This window comes from Delphinus delphis, chromosome 1 (assembly GCF_949987515.2).
Source record: "Delphinus delphis chromosome 1, mDelDel1.2, whole genome shotgun sequence".
NCBI lineage: Eukaryota > Metazoa > Chordata > Mammalia > Artiodactyla > Delphinidae > Delphinus > Delphinus delphis.
Window position 1 is genome coordinate 125,354,476 of NC_082683.1, and position 20,382 is coordinate 125,374,857.

Here is a 20,382-nt window from a genome sequence, read left to right on the forward strand (position 1 = left end):
ATTTGTAAAATACAGGAAAGTAGAATTGAACATTATTATAATCCTACCACCCAGACAGCCACTGTTAACATTTTATATGTTAAACTAGTACCAAATTTTAAAATCCCTGTGATACAACTTTGTAGTGATATAATGCAATAAGGGGCTCATAAATAACTAAAATGAAAAAAATATAGTGGAGTAATTCCAACTATGCTTAATGACGCAAGACTTAGGACCCTGAAAGAGATTATGAGTTCCTTAAGGAAAGATACCTTGTTCTAGTCATCTTTGTTATAGCCCAGCCATGGGACCGAGCAGTGAGTCTTGTACATATTATACTATTCATTCCATAAATGGTCACTGAATAAATATCTAGAAAGAAAGGGAATCAGCAAATTTTTTTATTGTCAGGACTCTTCCTTCTATGATTACTCACCTGCTCACTTTCCAACTCTTCCCCCAATGACCTTATTTCTATCGTTCATTGCCCTGTACTTTAGCTACAGTAATAACAGTTTGCTGCAGCCCAAAAGTGATGCTGTTTTATGCATTCATAACTTTACTCCTATCATTCCCCACCTTCTTCACTTAGCTAACATCTACTCATTCCTCATAATTTAGCTCAGATGTCATGTTCTTCAAGAAGACTCCCCTCACTTCATCATCCATCCCCAGACTAAGCTAAATGCTATGATTCTGGGCTCCCATAGTACCCAATACAAACATCCAACAAAGCAGTTGCCACAAAACATGGAAACTAACCACTTATGTATTTGTGTCCACTCATAGAATGTAAGCTCTTTAAAGCTTCTTTCTTTATAGTCACAAATACCAGCACAGGTTCAATGAATATTTATTGAATGAATGAAAGAATGAACAAACTCATCTCATTCTTTTTTTTTTGTCTTAGTTTCTCTCTAATTTACCTCTGGTCAGCTGGTCACCCATAATTTTAATTATCTTAAAAAACAAATGAACAAAACCCCCTCTTGGTCATAAAACACAAATCAAAAATTAAAAACAGCAAACACTGAGTTCTGCTTATTCATCTAGCCAAAAAGTATTCCTTCTTAATATCTTACAATATTTAATAAATAATTAATATCACCACCACTTTCTCCTAATGTCCTCTAAAGCAGAATCACATTTTAATAATCACTCTTTCACAATCACACATATTACTTACTTCTATTCTTCTTTCTCCCTGAAAAGATAGAAAGTAGGTCCTGCCAACTCTTTCTCTAGTAATGTCATCAGGTCTGCTCCGTTCCTTTTCTATAGCCCCTGCCTTTAATCTCTTCCAATTTAGTTTGCTCTAGTTTCATCAAAGGAATAATTTAGTATATCCAAAATTAAACTACATACAAGGAATTCCTATTTTCTACTATACAGTATTCTAATTATACAGAATCCATAATTTTTAGCCTGGCTTTTAAAGCTATGCATCCCATACTCATCTCTACCAGTATTCCCTACCTTGTTTCCTCTCAGAAAACATATTTCCTTGTGTTTCTAGGTATGCATTTCCCATTGAAGCCAAGCAAATATTCCTGCTGTATACCATAGTAAATCTTAAAATTCTTTCATTGTTACCTTTGTACATAGAGTTTTACAGCTTTCCCTATTCTCTTCATGCTTTGAGTCATCTTTAAAATCCCTGTTTACATCTGTCTTCCTCTTACAAAGATTCTTTAATTACCTTCAGGTCATACTAATTGCTCCCTTAATAAACAGCCCTTCACCATTTGTATTTTACCTGAACTAACAATATTTTAGACCTTACTAGTATGTTGCTCTGTAAGTGTTTGGAAAGATCTTTATGTATGTGCTTGTTTTTTTGTAAATTTATTTTATTTATTTACTTTTGGCTGCATTGGGTCTTCGTTGCTGTGCGCAGCCTTTCTCTAGTGGCGAGCAGGGGCTACTCTTCATTGTGGTGTGCGGGCTTCTCATTGTGGTGGCTTCTCTTGTTGCAGAGCACAGGCTGTAGGCACGCAGGCTTCAGTAGTTTTGGCACATGGGCTCAGTAGTTGTGGCACTGGGCTCTAGAGCGCAGGCTCAGTAGTTGGTGCACACGGGCTTAGCTGCTACACAGCATGTGGGATGTTCCTCGGCCAGGGCTCAAACCCATGTCCCCTGCATTGGCAGGCAGATTCTTAAACACTGCACCACCAGGGAAGTCCTGTATGCGCTTTTTGATTGTTGAGAACAGGTGTATTGTTTTTTCCTACAGGGCTTAATCTAGCAGCACTCTCATACAAGCTGGCTTCTTAATAGGTGCTGCTAATTTTTTATCTTACATTTAAGGGAACTCAATAAATTGTCTGAATTAAATTAAATTGAACTGGCTGTTCTTCATCAATAAACTTTACAAGTGATAGTGAAATAAAGGGTACATTTAAATTATAATTAGTGTTTAAAATTGGTAATATTTCCTATAATCCTACCCAGCTTATAACATTTGCATGGAGCTTTTGCATATGTATTCAAATGTTACTTCTGCTTTTCAGTCCCATCCCCGTCTCCATTCCCCTTACCACCAAATGTCCATGTGAAGAAAACCTGAAGCAAACTGAAAGGCATACTAGAGAATATCACTTTTCACGTAAGTCCCACTGCTCATATTTATTTACATATCTGGTATGAAGCCACCATATCAATATTCTTCACATTGAGAGCTTTATTATGGCCTCCCTATGTCAAAGGATAATTAATACTTTAGACAATTTCTATCACAGAGCTTAACAAATTTACTTACCTACACAATTTAGCAACAAGAAACAATAAAAGAAAATGCCACAGTGTTTCTGCCCATTCTATATTGTCACGAGGCTAATAAAAATTCACTTTTGTGGCAATACTGTATAAGAAATAAAGGACGTAAAATGCGATTTTGAATAAAAATTTGTATCTATTACATTCATTTTGTATTATTTCTTTTAAAGAACTAAAACCATCAAAAACCTGTTAAGATATTTAGTTAATGGATAAAACAAACTTTATGTTTTAAACAATAACTTACAGGATCAGCAGGTCCACAGAATTCTCGAAATGTCACGGTAGGATTAGTCTGTTGAATCTCCATTGCTACACAAGGGCCAGAATACATTTCTGTCACCATTTCCTATAATATGTAATATAAAATAATATTAACAAACAAGTAGAATTTAATAATCTTTTACTCCTCCTCCTTTAATTGTACCACTATTCTACTGAACTCAAAATGTTAGAGTTATGTTTGACATCTTCTCTACCTGTACCCTCTATGACAAGCAGTTCCCACATTTTGTCCATTTTTCCTGCAAAAATGTATTTTAGATATGTCCCCTTTTCTCCATTCCTACCACTACCACTTTTAGTTTAATGCTTTACCACTTGACATGTTCACTATTTGAAATTAGCTTCTAGTACATCTTCCTTTTAAAAGGCTCTCTCCCCTTGAACACAGTACTGTCAAATGAACACTTCTAAAAATATAAATTCCAAAGTGTTTACCACAAAGAAACTTATAAAAATCATAATGAGTTCCAGCAATAAGGAAAAACAGGCACCAGATTTATTCTCTCACATTAAACATGTAGAAACTAAAAATATATATATATAAAACAACAGTTTTCAGACACTGGATGACAAACAGCACAGTACTATGATCCCCTAGAGGAGGAAAACAAAAGCTATATCACAGCCCCATCTTACTGCCTGAAGGCTTCCAGACAGTGGGATAGGTAGAGCAAACAGAAAAGGGCCCAACATTCTCACTGAGTAGAAGAGACAAAGACTGGAGTTTAGGGAGACCAATGAGGCTAGAATTTGCAGGACAGAATACTACAGGAGGTGGGAGAGCTACAGGAGAGTAAGCTACAGGGATTTGCAGAGAAGTTCACTTGAGTCTTTGACTAAGAGTCTGTGTATGTATAAAGCATACTACCCAAGGCTGAAAAAAGAACTACCAGAAAGCAGAAAATGAAACAATTCACAAAGATAGCACAAGGCTGAGAAGAGTTTGTGCTTCTAACAGCCAGAGTGGAAAGCCCTCATATGATACACAGGGCATCAGGCAGAGTCCTCAGAATGGTACTGCATCATAGTAATTGGCCTAAACTTGCTTTAGATATGGAATGCTCTATACCTATCCTATAAAAGCTTAAAAGCAAGTCTCAGAAGGGTCCAATTGATCCCAAGTAACTTGACTGAGTGCCAGAACAAAGTCAAACATTCTTCAAAGGAATACAAAAATACCATGTAACACTGTAAGTTTCACAACATCAGCATATAGTAAAAACTACCAAGCATGCAAAGAAGTAAGAAAATATGAACCATCACCAGAAGGAAATAAATAGACCCAGCAATGACAGAAATGATGGATGTAATTACAGAAGAATTTTAAAACAGTCACTATAAATAGGTTCTATATGCTCAAAATATAGAAGGAAACATGGACATAATGCACAGAAAACAGAAGATATTAAAAAGATCCCAATAGAACTTCTAGAGATGAAAATTACATCTGAACTTAAAAATACACTTTATGGGATAAACAGGATAAGATTTTGTGGAAGATCAATGAATTTGAAGGCATGCAATAGAAACTATTAAAAAGCAAGCATGGAGAGAAAGAGAAATAAAGAAAAATTTAAAAACTAAAAAAAAAGACTTGTGGGACAATGACAAGCTGTGTAATTGGAGCCCCAAAAGAAGAAAGGGTGATGAACAGAAATATATTTCAAGAATTAATTGCTAAAAAGAGTTCAAATTTGATGAAACCGACAAACTCACATATCCAACAAAATCAAAGGAGAATAAATGGAAAGAAAAATAAAGTAGGGCACATCATAATCAAATTGGCTATAAAACAACAACAACAACAAATAAAACAACCCAGTGATAAACAGTAAAAACAAAAACCTTAGAAACATCCGAAAAAAGAAACATAACAGTAGAACAAAGATAAGGATAAAAACAAAAACAACAACCTATCTAGAATTCTATATCCGGTTGAGAAAACATTTGGAAAATATTTTCCAAAATGAATGAAAAATAAAGACTTTTTCAGAGTATAGGTCTTTAACCTCCTTGGTTAAGTTTATTCCTAGGTATTTTATTCTTTTTGATGCAACTTTATTTTTTTATTATTTTTTTTTTATGTTGGGGGTAGGAGTTTATTAATTAATTTATTTATTTTTGCTGTGTTGGGTCTTGTTTCTGTGCGAGGGCTTTCTCTAGTTGTGGCAAGTGGGGGCCACTCATCATCGTGGTGCGCGGGCCTCTCACTATCACGGCCTCTCTTTTTGCGGAGCACAGGCTCCAGACGCGCAGGCTCAGTAGTTGTGGCTCATGGGCCTAGTTGCCCCGCAGCATGTGGTCCCTCCAGACCAGGGCTCGAACCCGTGTCCCCTGCATTAGCAGGCAGATTCTCAACCACTGCACCACCAGGGAAGCCAATTTGATGCAACTTTAAATGGTGATTGTTTTCTTGCTTTCTCTTTCTGATAGTTCATTATTAGTGTATAGAAAAGCAACACATTTCTATATATTAACCTTATATCCTGCAACTTTACTGAATTCACTTATTAATTCTAATAGTTTTTTTTCACGGGGACTTTAGAATTTTCTCTATATAGTACCATATCATCTGCAAATCATGACAGTTTTATTTCTTCCCTTCCAATCTGGATGCCTTGTATTTCCTTTTCTTGTCTGATTACTGTGACTAGGACTTCTAATACTATGTTAAATAAAAGTTGGGAGAGTGGGCATCCTTGTCTTGGAAGTGAAAGACCTATACTATGAAAACCATAAAACACTGATGAAGGAAATTAAAGACAATACAAAGAAATGGAAAGACTGCAGAAATTAATATTATTAAAATGGCTATATTACCCAAAGCAATCTATAGATTTAATGCAATCCCTTTTCAAAATAGCCATAAAATTTTGCACAGAATTCAAACAAATAATCCTAAAATTTATATGGAACCACAAAGGACCCTGAATTGCCAAAGCAATCTTCAGGAAAAAAAGAACAAAGCTGGAGGTATCATGCTCCCTAACTTCAGACTATACAACAAAGCTATGGTAGTCAAAATAACATGGTACTGACACAAAAACAGACACATAGATCAAGGGAACAGAATAGAGAGCCCAGAATAAACCCACACACTTATGGTCACTCCACAACAAAGGAGGCAAGAATATACAATGGAGAAAAGACAGTCCCTTTAACAAGTGGTACTGGGAAAACTGTACAGCCACATGTAAAAGAGTGAAATGAGAACATTTCCTCATACCATATACAAAAATATACTCAAAATGGATTAAAGGCCTAAGTGTAAGACCTGAAACCAAAAATTTCTAGAAGAAAACATAGGCAGAACACTTTAACATAAATCGTAGCAATATTTTTTTTGGATCTGTCTCCTATGGCGAAAGAAATAAAAGCAAAAATAAATATATTGGACCTATTAAACTTAAAAGTTTTTATACAGCAAAGGAAACCATTGACAAAATGAAAAGACAACCTACTAAATGGGAGAAAATATTTGCAAATGCTATGACTGATAAGGGGTTAATATCAAAACATAAATGAAAAGCTCATACAATTCAATATCAAAAAAACAAACAACTCGATTAAAGAACTGAATAGATATTTTTCCAAAGAAGACCTACAGATGGCCAACAGGCACATGAAAAGATACTCAACACTGTTAATCATCAGAGAAATGCAAATCAAAACCACAATGAGATATCACCTCACATCTGCTAAAATAGCTATTATCAAAAAGTCTACAAACAACAAACACTGGTGAGGATGTGGAGAAAAGGGAACCCAAGTACACTCTCAGTGGGAATGTAAATTAGTGCAGCCACTATGGAAAACAGTACGGAAGCCCCTCAAAAAACTAAGAATAGAACTACCATATGATCCAGCAATTCCACTGCTGGGTATATATCTGAAGAAAATGGAAACACTAATTCAAAACCATACATGCATTCCAATAGCAGCATTATTTACAAGAGCAAAGATATGGAAGCAATCTAAGTATCCAACAACAGATGAATGGATAAGATGTGGTATATATACATACAATGGAATACTACCCAGTTATAAAAAAGAATGAAATTCTGCCATTGGCAACAATGTGCATGGACCTAGAGGCTTAGTAAAGTAAGTCACAGAAAGACAAATACTCTATATGTTATCATTCATATGCAGAATCTTAAAAATAAAACAAACACATGTATATAACAAAAGAGAAACAGACTCACAGATGTAGAGAACAAACTAATGGTTACCAGTACGGAGAGGGAAAGGAGTAGGGGCAAGTCAGGGGTATGGGATTAAGACATACAAACTGGCATACATAAAATAAGCAACAAGGATATACTGTCAGGGAAATATAGCCATTATTTTTAATAACTTTAAATGGAATATAATCTATAAAAATATTGAATCACTGTGTTGTACACCTGAAACTAATATAATATTGTAAATCACTGATCTTTCAATTAAAAAAAGACTTTTTCAGACAAACAAAATCTGAGAGAATTCACCACCACCAGCCACATACCACAGAAAATGTTAAAGGAAGTACTTCAGACAGAAGAAAAATAATGCCAGACAAAAATATGGATCTATACAAAACAATGGTAAACATGTGGGTAAATATAAAACATATTTCACAGCAACTAAAAAAGAAAAAATGTAATTGATTATTTAAAGCAAAAATATTAAAAATGTATTGCAGAATTTATAACATATATAGATGTAAAATGTATGACAACAGCATGTAGAATAGGAGAGAAGAAATGGAAGTACACTCTTTTAGGGTTCTTAACTCTATATGTGAAGTGGTTTAATGAAAAACATGGTCAAAGAAAAGTGCCTCTCACAGTGTCTGAAACGTTCAATGAACGGAACACTTCAGGCAGAAGTGAAAATACATATAAAGCCTGGAGGAAAAAGTACAGTTGGGGTATATGAAGATCAGTAAAGGAGCCATGGTATCAGGATCTGAGTGAGACCAGAGGAAAGCAGTTAAGAGATGAGGCCAGATCATGGAGGGCCATGTAAACCATTTTAATGACTTTTGAAGGTTTATGATACATAATGCCAAAGTAAAATAAAGGCAATTTATTACAGAATATTTAAATATTAATCCAAACTCAGTCATCATGCCTACTAGAAATGCCAGAAGTTAAAGGAGGGAGAGAACTTCATAATTAATATGGTACACAGAACCCTACTCATTAGAATCCCTAGATGTATGCCCCTGAAGTCACTTTACTATTTCACAAAGGTCATATGAAATTGATTTTTATGGATAGTTATGTTGAGTAGGATTTTCTGTCTAATGAAATTGAAGTACTGCCTACACATAAATGTCAAGAGCCAAGTTGTCAGTAGGGGTAGAAGAAGGCATGAGCATGTTATCCAAAAACAGAAGTGTAAATTTTGTCCACCTTTCTTTCACCTGTCTCTCTTTCAGTATTAATAACAAATACCAGTAAAACGATAAACATAGAGGGCTGCACAAAATGCAAAGAAAAGGACTCCATCAATAGCAAAAAGTGTTCCTTAAAAAATGGACTTGAGAATTCTGTTAACAGATTAAGAGAATTAATTAATTAAAAGAATTAACAGAATTCTCAAGTCACCTAGGTCTTTACTTAAGCAAAACACTGTCAAACAAAAAAGCACTTGTTTCCTTCCTTAATAGCCCTTTGACTACCATCCTTAAGCAGTTGCAGTGGGATGTCTGATTTAATATCTCTCCTCACCAGGACATAAGCTCCATGAATGCAGGTAGTGTGCTTTTTTTGTTCATTTCTGTCTCCCTGGTAGCCAACACATTGTACGGCCCACAGGAGATACTCAATACATGTGTGGTAAATAATTGGATCATGATAACTCTATAAGATATGAATTATTACCTTTTAATGACTGCAAATGCTGAAACAGCAAATTTAACTGTAAATGATCAACACAGAATCTACTATAAAGATTCTCAGCTACAGTAATAACAATAATAGTAGTAATAATAAAAATAGCTAATATTTACTAAAGCAATAGTCTCAGTATGTGAGACTGCTTTACATGGTTTATTTCATTTAATCACAATAACTTCATAAAGTAATAGTGTTGTTTCTATTTTATATATGGGTAAACTAAGGCTTAAAGAAGGTAAATAACTTCCATGGTCACACAGCTGGTGGGTGTGTTTGGGATTTGAACTTTGCATCTGACTCCATAGCCAAAAAAAAAAAACAACAACAAAGGAAACTGAGGTCAGGAAGCTGTAAGCTGTTGCAATGAATTTTGGGAAACAGGAAAATTTTAGTTTCAAGCAAGTAACATGGGAAAACCTAGAACTAGAGTAGAATTATTAAAAAATATCTGGTACAACAGTGTCAGTGATGCTGTACTATTTCACACTACATATTCTACATTTCACACCCTTACATCTTTAAGTTCAAAACAATAAAATGGATGAAACCACTAATATGACCTTATATATCTTATTTCTTTTATAAGTAAGAATCTGAAGACAAAGAGGGTAAAGTGCTGTACTAAAAGTCAGAGTAAGAATCAGATCACCTGTTTTTGTTTCTTTAGACTATGTTGCCTCTTAAGATTATTTTTACATGGCCTACTTTATAGAATTAAATAAATCTCATAAAATTAAGAGACATCCAGTACCAGCATTTAAAAACTTACCTCTTCCTTGAACTTAAAACTTGAGTCCTAAATATTAACTGTCATGAAAAATAAGAGACCCAAGAGGAAATACAACAATCACAATAGCAAATGAGACCCAGGATTTGCTATCTGATTTTTGCTATCCCAAACTACCCAATGTAAGATATCCCAATCATATGCATTTCTAGTATATGAATACAGACCATCATACAACTTCCTTTGAATGAAATAGTCAGAATCATGAAATGGGAAAAGAACTTTAAAAGAATCAGAGGCTATATACCATTCATAAGAATATATTTACTTCAATAAAATATTACTGGGATAAAAACACTCTTTCCCCTTTGGGGAAAATGTTCAAGGAAACATTTCTTAGCATAAATAAAATTTTATATCATATAAATGCAGTAACATCTCAAAGATACCTGGATATTGATATATTCTGGTTCATATATATAGTGCATTCTCCCATTAAGATACTGCTACAAACCAATAATCTGAAATACTTGTTTTCAGCGGAATAAGCCATTTAAGCTGAATAAAAATCATAACCATTACTAAAAATTACTCACAAGACTAATAATTACTCTGAAATAAGGTAGTTTTTCCCCTTCCAAACAGTCCCTCTGTTCCTTCTCCTAAGTAGGTTCTTTTATTAATATTACAAGATTTAAATAGTAATTACAGACAATATCTTACTGAGAAGATTAAACCAAAGAAAGTACATCAATATCAATCATTCTGGGCTGTCCTGACATTAAAGTATAATATTGCTATTGCCATTCAAATTCCTGATTTCTCAGGGGAAATGACAAATACACTCAGTGATGTTTTTATCTTTATCTCCAGAATCCCAAGATCAAAAAATTCTAAAAGTAAATGTATAGTATATAAAGAAATTGCATGTATGGTATTTTCAAAGCACAGTATAGCACAGAAATATAATGTTGTACACATGAAACATATAATGTTATAAACCAATGTTACCTCAATAAAAAATAAAAGAAAAAGATGAGGCTTTTTTTTTAAAAAAAAGTTTTTTACCAAAGGGAAATATGGCCTACCTCAGATATGTACATAAAACATTAATGTCCTCAACTACTACTTGCTACCAAATTCAATACTACCTGATGTTGTATGAGAATGTAACTCAGGATCAAGGCTACTGTAAGATATGCCTCCACGAGTCTGTTCATCTTATGTACAATAAAACTATAATATAATGTGCATTAATAAAGGTAGTTGCTTCTAACCATATTTTTTAAAAAGCCAATCAAACACACAAAAGAAGGAAAATGTAAAAAGGGAAGATTTAAGAAATGGAAAACATGTGTCACTGGTTGAATAAATGATGTTAAGATAAGAACGGTGGAGGGGACCTTCAAGATGGCGGAAGAGTAAGACGTGGAGATCACCATCCTCCCTGCAAAATACTTCAAAAAAAAAATCTCCACGTGGAACAACTCCTACAGAGCAACTACTGAATGCTGGCAGAAGACCTCAGATTTCCCAAAAGGCAAGAAACTTGTACCTGGGTAGGGCAAAAGAAAAAGCAGAGACAAAAGAATAGGGACAGGACCTGCACTGCTGGGAGGGAGCTGTGAAGGAGGAAAAGTTTCCACACTCTAGGAAGCCCCTTCACTGGTGGAGATAGGGGGTGAGTTGGGGAGAAGCTTCGGAGCCACAAAGGACGGCGCAGCAACAGGGGTGCAGAGGGTGAAGCAGAGAGATTCCCACACAGAGGATCGGTGCCGACCAGCATTCAACAGCCTGAGAGGCTTGTCTGCTCACCTGCTGGGGGGGCTGGAGGCTGGGAGATGAGGCTCCAGCTTCAGAGGTCAGATCCCAGGGAGAGGACTGGGGTTGGCTGTGTGAACACAGCCTGAAGGGGGCTAGTGCACCACAGCTAGCCGGGAGGGAGTCCAGAAAAAGTCTGGAACTGCTTAAGAGGCAAGAGACAAATGTTTCGGGGTGCACGAGGAGAGGGGATTCAGATCACTGCCTAAATGAGCTCCAGAGAAGGGTGCGAACCACAGCTATCAGCACAGACAGCAGAGGTGGGCATGAAATGCTAAGGCTGCTGCTGCAGCCACCAAGAAGCCTGTGTGCAAGCACAAGTCACTATCCACACCTCCCCTCCCGGGAGCCTGTGCAACCCACCACTGCCAGGGTCCCGTGATCCAGGGACAACTTTCCCGGGAAAACCCATGGTGCACCTCAGGCTGGTGAAACGTCACGCCAGCCTCCTCCGTTGCAGGCTCGCCCTGCATTCTGTACCCGTCCCTGCCCCTGGCCTGAGTGAGCCAGAACCCCCTAATCAGTCACTCCTTTAACCCCATCCTGTCTGGGCGAAGAACAGATGCCAGAGGGCGACCTACACGCAGAGGCGGGGCCAAATCCAAAGCTGAACCCCAGGAGCTGTGCAAACAAAGAAGAGAAGGGAAATCTCTCCCAGCAGCCTCAAGAGCAACAGATTAAATCTCCGCAATCAACTTGATGTACCTGCACCTCTGGAATACCTGAATAGGCAATGGATCATCCCAAAACTGAGGCAGTAGACTTTGGGAATAACTGTAGACTTGGGGGTTGCTTTCTGCATCAATTTGTTTCTGGTTTTATGTTTATCTTAGTTTAGTAGTTAGAGCTTATTATCACTGGTAGATTTGTTTATTGATTTGGTTGCTCTCTTCCTATTATATATATATTTTTTCTTTTTTTCCCTCCCTTCTTCTCTTTTTGGGAGTGTGTGTGTGTGTATGCTTCTTGTGTGATTTTGTCCGTATAGGTTTGCTTTTACCATTTGTCCTAGGATTCTATCCGTTTTTTTCTTGTTCTTTCTTGTTTTAGTATAGTTTTTAGTGCTTGTTATCATTGGTGGATTAGTTTATTGGTTTGGTTGCTCTCTTCTTTCTTTTGGATTTTTATAACATTTTAATATTTGTATTTTAATAATATATTTTAATTATTTTATTTTATTTAGTTTTTCTTTCTTTCTTTTTTCCTTCCTTTTCTTCTGAGACATCTGGTTGACAGGGTCTTGGTGCTCTGGTCGGGTGTCAGGCCTGAGCCTCTGAGGTGGGAGGCTGACTTCAGGACACTGGTCCCCCAAGGACCTCCCAGCCCCACATAATATCAATCGGCGAGAGCTCTCCCAGAGATCTCTGTTTCAACACTAAGACCCAGCTCCACTCAATTACCAGCTCCACTCTACAACCAGGATGCCCATGCCAAACAACTAGCAAGACAGGAACACAACCCCACACATTAGCAGATAGGCTGCCTAAAATCATAATAAGCTCACAGACACCCCAAACCACACCACCAGATGTGGTCCCTCCCATCAGAAAGGCAAGATCCAGCCTCATCCACCAGAACACAGGCAGCAGTCCCCTGCACGAGTAAGCCTACACAACCCACTGAACAAACCTTAGCCACTGGGGGCAGACACCAAAAACAATGGGAACTACAAACCTGCAGCCTGTGAAAAGGAGACCCCAAACAAGGTAAGTTAATCAAAATGAGAAGATAGAGAAACACATAGCAGATGAAGGAGTAAGGTAAAAACCCACCAGACCAAACAAATGAAGATGAAATAGGCAGTCTACCAGAAAAAGAATTCAGAGTAATTATAGTTAAGATGATAAAAATCATGGAAACAGAATGGAGAAAATACAAGAAACGTTAAACAAGGACCTAGAAGAACTAAACAGCAAACAATGATGAACAACGAAATAAATGAAATTAAAAATTCTCTACAAGGAATCAAAAGCAGAATAACTGAGGCAGAAAATGGATAAGTGACCTGGAAGATAAAATAGTGGAAATAACTACCACAGAGCAGAATAAAGAAAAAAGAATGAAAAGAATTGAGGACATTCTCAGAGACCTCTGGGACAACATTAAATGCCCCAAAATTCAAATTATAGGGGTCCCAGAAGAAGAAGAGAAAAAGGACTGAGAAAATATTTGAATAGATTATAGTTGAAAAATTCCCTAATATGGGAAAGGAAGTAGTCAATCAAGTCCAGGAAGCACAGAGAGTCCCATACAAGAAAAATCCAAGGAGAAACACAACAAGACACATATTTATAAAGCTATCAAAAATTAGATACAAAGGAAAAATATTAAAAGCAGCAAGAGAAAAGCAACAAATAACATACAAGGAAATCCCCATAAGGTTAACAGCTAATCTTTCAGCAGAAACTCTGGAAGCCAGATGGGTGTGGCAGGACATATTTAAAGTGATGACAGGGACAAACCTACAACCAAGATAACTCTACCCAGGAGGGAGGGAGATGCAACAGTGAGGAGATATGGGGATACATGTATATGTATGGCTGATTCACTTGGTTATAAAGCAGAAACTAACACACCATTGTAAAGCAATTATACTCCAAAAAAGATGTTAAAAAAAAAAAGATTACTCTACCCAGCAAGGACCACATTCAGATTCAATGGGGAAATTAAAACCTTTACAGACAAGCAAAAGTTAAGAGAATTCAGCACCACCAAACCAGCTTTGCAACCAATGCTAAAGGAACTTCTATAGGCAGGAAACACAAGAGAAGGAAAAGACCTACAATAACAAACCCAAAACAATTAAGAAAACGGTAATAGGAACATACATATCAATAATTACCTTAAATGTAAACGGATTAAATACTCCAACCAAAAGACACAGAAAGCTGAAAGCATACAAAAACAAAACCTGTATCTAGGCTGTCTACAAGAGACCCACTTCAGACCTAGGGACACATACAGACTGAAAGTGAGGGGATGGAAAAAGATATTCCATTCAAACGCTAATCAAAAGAAAGCTGGAGTAGCAATTCTCATATCAGACAAAATACACTTTAAAATAAAGAATATTACAAGAGACAAAGAAGGACACTAAATAATGATCAAGGTATCAATCTAAGAAGAAGATATAAAAATTGTAACTATTTATACACCCAACATAGGAGCACCTCAATATATAGGGCAAATGCTAACAGCCATAAAAGGGGAAATCAACAATAACAAAATAATAGTAGAGGACTTTAACACCCCACTTTCACCATGGACAGATCATCCAAGATGAAAATAAATAAGGAAACACAAGCTTTAAAAGACACATTAAACAAGATGGACTTAATTGATATTTATAGAACATTCCATCCAAAAACAACAGAATACACTTTCTTCTCAAGTGCTCATGGAATGTTCTCTAGGATAGATCATATCTTGGGTCACACATCAAGACTTGGTAAATTTAAGAAAATTGAAATCGTATCAAGTATCTTTTCTAACCACAACACTATGAAAGTAGATATCAATTACAGGAAAAAATATGTAAAGAATACAAACAGATGGAGGCTAAACAATACGCTATTAAATAACCAAGAGATCACTGAAGAAATCAAAGAGGAAATCAAAAAACACCTAGAAAAATATGACAATGAAAACATGATGACCCAAAACCTATGTGAAGCAGCAAAAGCAATTCTAAGAGGGAAGTTTACAGCAACACAATCCTACCTCGAGGAAAAAGAAAAACCTCAAATAAACAACCTAACTTTACACCTTAAGCAATTAGAGAAAGAAGAACAAAAAAAACCCAAAGCTAGCAGAAGGAAAGAACTGATAAAGATCAGACCAGAAATAAATGAAAAAGAAATGAAGGAAACAATAGCAAGGATCAATAAAACGTAAAACTGGTTCTTTGAGAAGATAAACAAAATAGATAAACCATTAGCAAGACTCATCAAGAAAAAAGGGAGAAGATTCAAATCAACAGAATTAGAAATGAAAAAAGAGAACTAACAACTGACACTGCAGAAATACAAAGGATCATGAGAGATTACTAAAAACAACTATATACCAATAAAATGGAAAACCTGGAAGAAATGGACAAATTCTTAGAAAAGTACAACCTTCCAAGACTGAACCAAGAAGAAACAGAAAATATAAACAGACCAATCTCAAGCACTGAAATTGAAATTAAAAATCTTCCAACAAACAAAAGCCCAGGACCAGATGGCTTCACAGGCGAATTCTAACATTTACACAAGAGCTAACATTTATCCTTCTCAAACTCTTCCAAAATATAGCAGAGGGAGGAACACCCCCAAACTCATTCTATAAGGCCACCATCACCCTGATACGAAAATCAGACAAAGATGTCACAAACAAAAAAACTACAGGCCAATATCACTAATGAACACACATGCAAAAATCCTCAACAAAATACTAGCAAACAGAAACCAACAGCATATTGAAAGGATCATACACCATGATCAAGTGGGGTTTATCCCAGGAAAGCAAGGATTCTTCAATATATGCAAATCAATCAATGTGATAAACTGTATTAACAAATTGAAGGAGAAAAACCATATGATCATCTCAATAGATGCAGAAAAAGCTTTTGACAAAATTCAACACCCATTTATGATAAAAACCCTCCAGAAAGTAGGCATAGAGGGAACCTACCTCAACATACTAAAGGCCATATATGACAAACCCACAGCCAACATCATTCTCAATGGTGAAAAACTGAAACCATTTCCACTAAGATCAGGAACAACAAGGTTGCCCATGCTCACCACTATTATTCTACATAGTTTTGGGAGTTTTAGCCACAGCAATCAGAGAAGAAAAATAAGTAAAAGGAATCCAAATCAGAAAAGAAGAAGTAAAACTGTTACTGTTTGCAGATGACATGATACTATACATAGAGAATCCTAAAGATGCTACCAGAAAACTACTAGAGCTAATCAATGAATCTGGTAAAGTAGCAGGATACAAAATTAATGCACAGAAATCTCTGGCATTCCTATACACTAAAGATGAAAAATCTGAAAGAGGAATAAGGAAACATTCCCATTTACCACTACAACAAAAAGAATAAAATATCTAGGAATAAACCTACCTAAGAAGACAGAAGATCTGTATGCAGAAAACTATAAGACACTGATGAAAGAAATTAAAGATGATACAAACAGATGCAAAGATATACCATGTTCTTGGATTGGAAGAATCAACATTGTGAAAATGACTATACTACCCAAAGCAATCTACAGATTCAAATGCAATTCCTATCAAACTACCAATGGCATCTTTCACAGAACTATAACAAAAAATTTCACAATTTGTATGGAAACACAAAAGACCCTGAATAGACAAAGCAATTTTGAGAAAGAAAAGCAGAGCTGGAGGAATCAGGCTCCCTGACTTCAGACTATACTACAAAGCTACACTAATCAAGAAAGTATGGTACTGGCACAAAGACAGAAATATATATCAATGGAACAGGATAGAAAGCCCAGAGATAAACCCACACACATATGGTCACTTATTTTTGATAAAGGAGGCAAGAATATACAATGGAGAAAAGACAGCCTCTCCAATAATTGGTGCTGGGAAAACTGGACAGCTACATGTAAAAGAATGAAATTAGAACACTCCCTAACACCATACACAAAAATAAACTCAAAATGGCTTAAAGCCCTAAATGTAAGGCCAGATACTGTAAAACTCTTAGAGGAAAACATAGGCAGAACACTCTTTGACATAAATCACAGCAAGATTCTTTTTGACCTACCCCCTAGAGAAATGGAAATAAAAACAAAACTAAAACCGGGACCTAATGAACCCTAAAAGCTTTTGCACAGCAAAGGACATCATAAACAAGACAAAAAGACAACCCTCAGAATGGGAGAAAATATTTGCAAATGAAGCAACGACAAAGGATTAATCTCCAGAATTTACAAGCAGCTCATGCAGCTCAACATCAAAAAAACAAACAACCCAATCCAAAAATGGGCAGAAGATATACAGACTGCCAACAAACACATGAAAGGATGCTCAACATCACTAATCATTAGAGAAATGCAAATCAAAACTACAGTGAGCTATTACCTCACACCAGTCAGAATGGCCATCATCAAAAAATTTACAAACAATAAATGCTGGAGAGGATGTGGAGAAAAGTGAACTCTCTTGCACTGTTGGTGGGAATGTAAATTGATACAGCCACTATGGAGAACAGTATAGTTCTTAAAAACCTAAAAATAGAACTACCATATGACCCAGCAATCCCACTACTGGGCATATACCCTGAGAAAACCATAATTTAAAAAGAGTCATGTACCACAGTGTTCCCTGCAGCTCTATTTACAATAGCCAGGACATGGAAGCAACCTAAGTGTCCATCGACAGATGAATGGATAAAGGAGATGTGGCACATATATGCAATGGAGTATTACTCAGCCATAAAAAGAAACGAAATTGAGTTATTTGTAGTGAGGTGGATGGACCTAGAGACTGTCATATAGAGTGAAGTCAGTCAGAAAGAGAAAAACAAATACCATATGATAACACATATATATGCAATCTAAAAAAAAAAAAAAGGTTCTGAAGAACGTAGGGGCAGGACAGGAATAAAGACACAGATGTAGAGAATGGACTTGAAGACACAGGGAGGGGTAAGTGTAAGCTGGGACGAAGTTAGAAAGTGGCATGGACATAGATACACTACCAAATGTAAAATAGATAGCTAGTGGGAAGCAGCCGCATAGCACAGGGAGATCAGCTTGGGCTTTGTGTCCTCCTAGAGTCGTTGGCTAGGGAGGGTGGGAGGGAGACTCAAGAGGGAGGGGATATGGGGATATATGTATACATATAGCTGATTCACTTTGTTATACAGCAGAAACTAACACACCATTGTAAAGCAATTATACTCCAATAGAGATGTTTAAAAAAATAAAAATAATAGGTAATAGCTAAATTCATAAGCCCTAAGAATTTGAGATGAGGTAATAAATTTAATTGAAAGCATACAAATTGTCATCAAAAATTGTAGCATAGTCAGACAGAAAAAGACAAACATCGTATGATATCACTTATATGTGGAATCTAAAAAAATGATACAAATGAACTTCCTTACAAAACAGAAACAGACTCACAGATTTAGAAAATACAGTTACTGTTACCGAAAGGGAAACGGCGGGGGGGTGGGGGGAGAGATAAATTAGGAATTTGGGATTAACATATACACACACTACAATATATAAAATAGATAACCAACAAGGACTTATTTTATAGCTCAGGGAACTCTACTCAATATTCTGTAATAACCTGAATGGGAAAAGAATCTGGACAAGAATAGATATATGTATATGTATAACTGAATCACTTTGCTGTATACCTGAAACTGACACCACATTGTAAATCAACTATATTCCAATATAAAATGAAAATTTTAAAAATTTTAAAATAAATTAATAAAAAAATAAGAACACATTTTAAAATTTCTTCCATTTAAGAAAAGAAAGAGCATAACTCTAAAATCAGGAAGCTAACAAGATTAAAGTTCGATAACCTACAGCAAAAGAACACTGGTTCCTCTAAAGAAGGGTGGATCACTACCAGTATGCCGAATGCAAAATATAATATCTCATTATTGGTCTTTACTATGTAGGGCTAAATAAGACAAAGGCTCAGGTCATTTCTTAAAGTAGGTTGAAAGGAAAGGGCATAGAGAAGTGAGGAGAAGGGAATCTAGTTTCATTGTCAGGAATAGTGAACTTTATGCAAAAAAAAAGCCAAAATTCTCTATAAAATAATGTGGGGGATGAGGCAGGCCACCAGCACAAACGTATCTAATTTGATAAAAGGCGAAAGAAACTAACTTTGATTAAATATCTATCATGTATTATTTTAAGAAACAACATTCAGTTTATCTGAATATAGTCTTGTTTTCAAGAATGAATTTCACTGCCCTCTAAACAACTCCCTTTAAGTCTAACCATTTCTTCAGTCTCTATCACATTGTCAGATGATTCTATCTGCATTTGTAGCATTAAGTAGACACTAACTACCGCTATGAAGTTACATTAAGAACTATTTGCTCTCAACTTTTTAAAGCATTTTGGACAGTCTTCCACCTTGAGAATTTTATAATGTTCATAGATAATATCAAAATGTGTCAATATCTCAGCAAAGTGTTTTTTTGATTCCTGTATATTTTTGTTTCATAAATGAAATAGGATCATATTTTTAAAACTGACCCAGTGGCTCTGAGGGATAAAAAATGCCTCAGTCACTGGTATGATCAGTTGGCAATTGGCAGAATCATGAATACTTCAAGCAATACTTTCATGATTATAAATTATACTGAGATCTACAAGATTTGAGATACACAAGTTGTTTTCAGTACCAATGCTTTACATGTATTTTGATACTTACGTTATACTCAGACACGACTCCTTTATAAATTTCATAAAACTCTTCAACATTAACTCGATCCATGTTGAACTATATTTAAAAAAAAACAAAACATAAGCCAACCAACACAATAGAATGAGCCACACTTAGCACTCAACATTTATGATCTCTTGGATATATTTCCTTTAAAATGTAAACCTTGAACAAATTAAACAGTCTTTGAAGAAAAAGTGTTGAAGTGTTAAAGTTCAGATCATCAATAACAAATTATTTATTAAAAATAAAAAATTATTTATAACATTTGAGTACTTAAATATATCAAGCATTGTTCTAGGTCCTGTAGGTACATCATCTCAGTTAATCGTAAAAATCACCCTACAAGGTAAGTAATGTTAATAGCCCCCATTTACAGATGAGGTGAAGACTCAGAGGGGTTATGTAGCCTTCAGTACTTGGCATTCCATCTTAAGCAGTCTGATCTCACTGACCATACTCTCAACC

General features: G+C 35.8%; 1 protein-coding gene across 3 annotated transcripts in view; it reads right to left on the reverse strand.

The window, feature by feature from the left end:
• Nucleotides 1-20,382, reverse strand: part of NME7 (NME/NM23 family member 7) — a 263,043-nt gene that overhangs the window by 132,156 nt on the left and 110,505 nt on the right. For all 3 annotated transcript variants that reach the window (XM_060033650.2, XM_060033658.2, XM_060033644.2), the window contains 2 exons: nt 19,903-19,971; nt 3,005-3,106 (listed from right to left, as the gene is read on the reverse strand). In XM_060033650.2, coding sequence (XP_059889633.1) covers nt 3,005-3,106; nt 19,903-19,971 — 171 coding nt within the window. The remainder of the gene's footprint in view (nt 1-3,004; nt 3,107-19,902; nt 19,972-20,382) is intronic.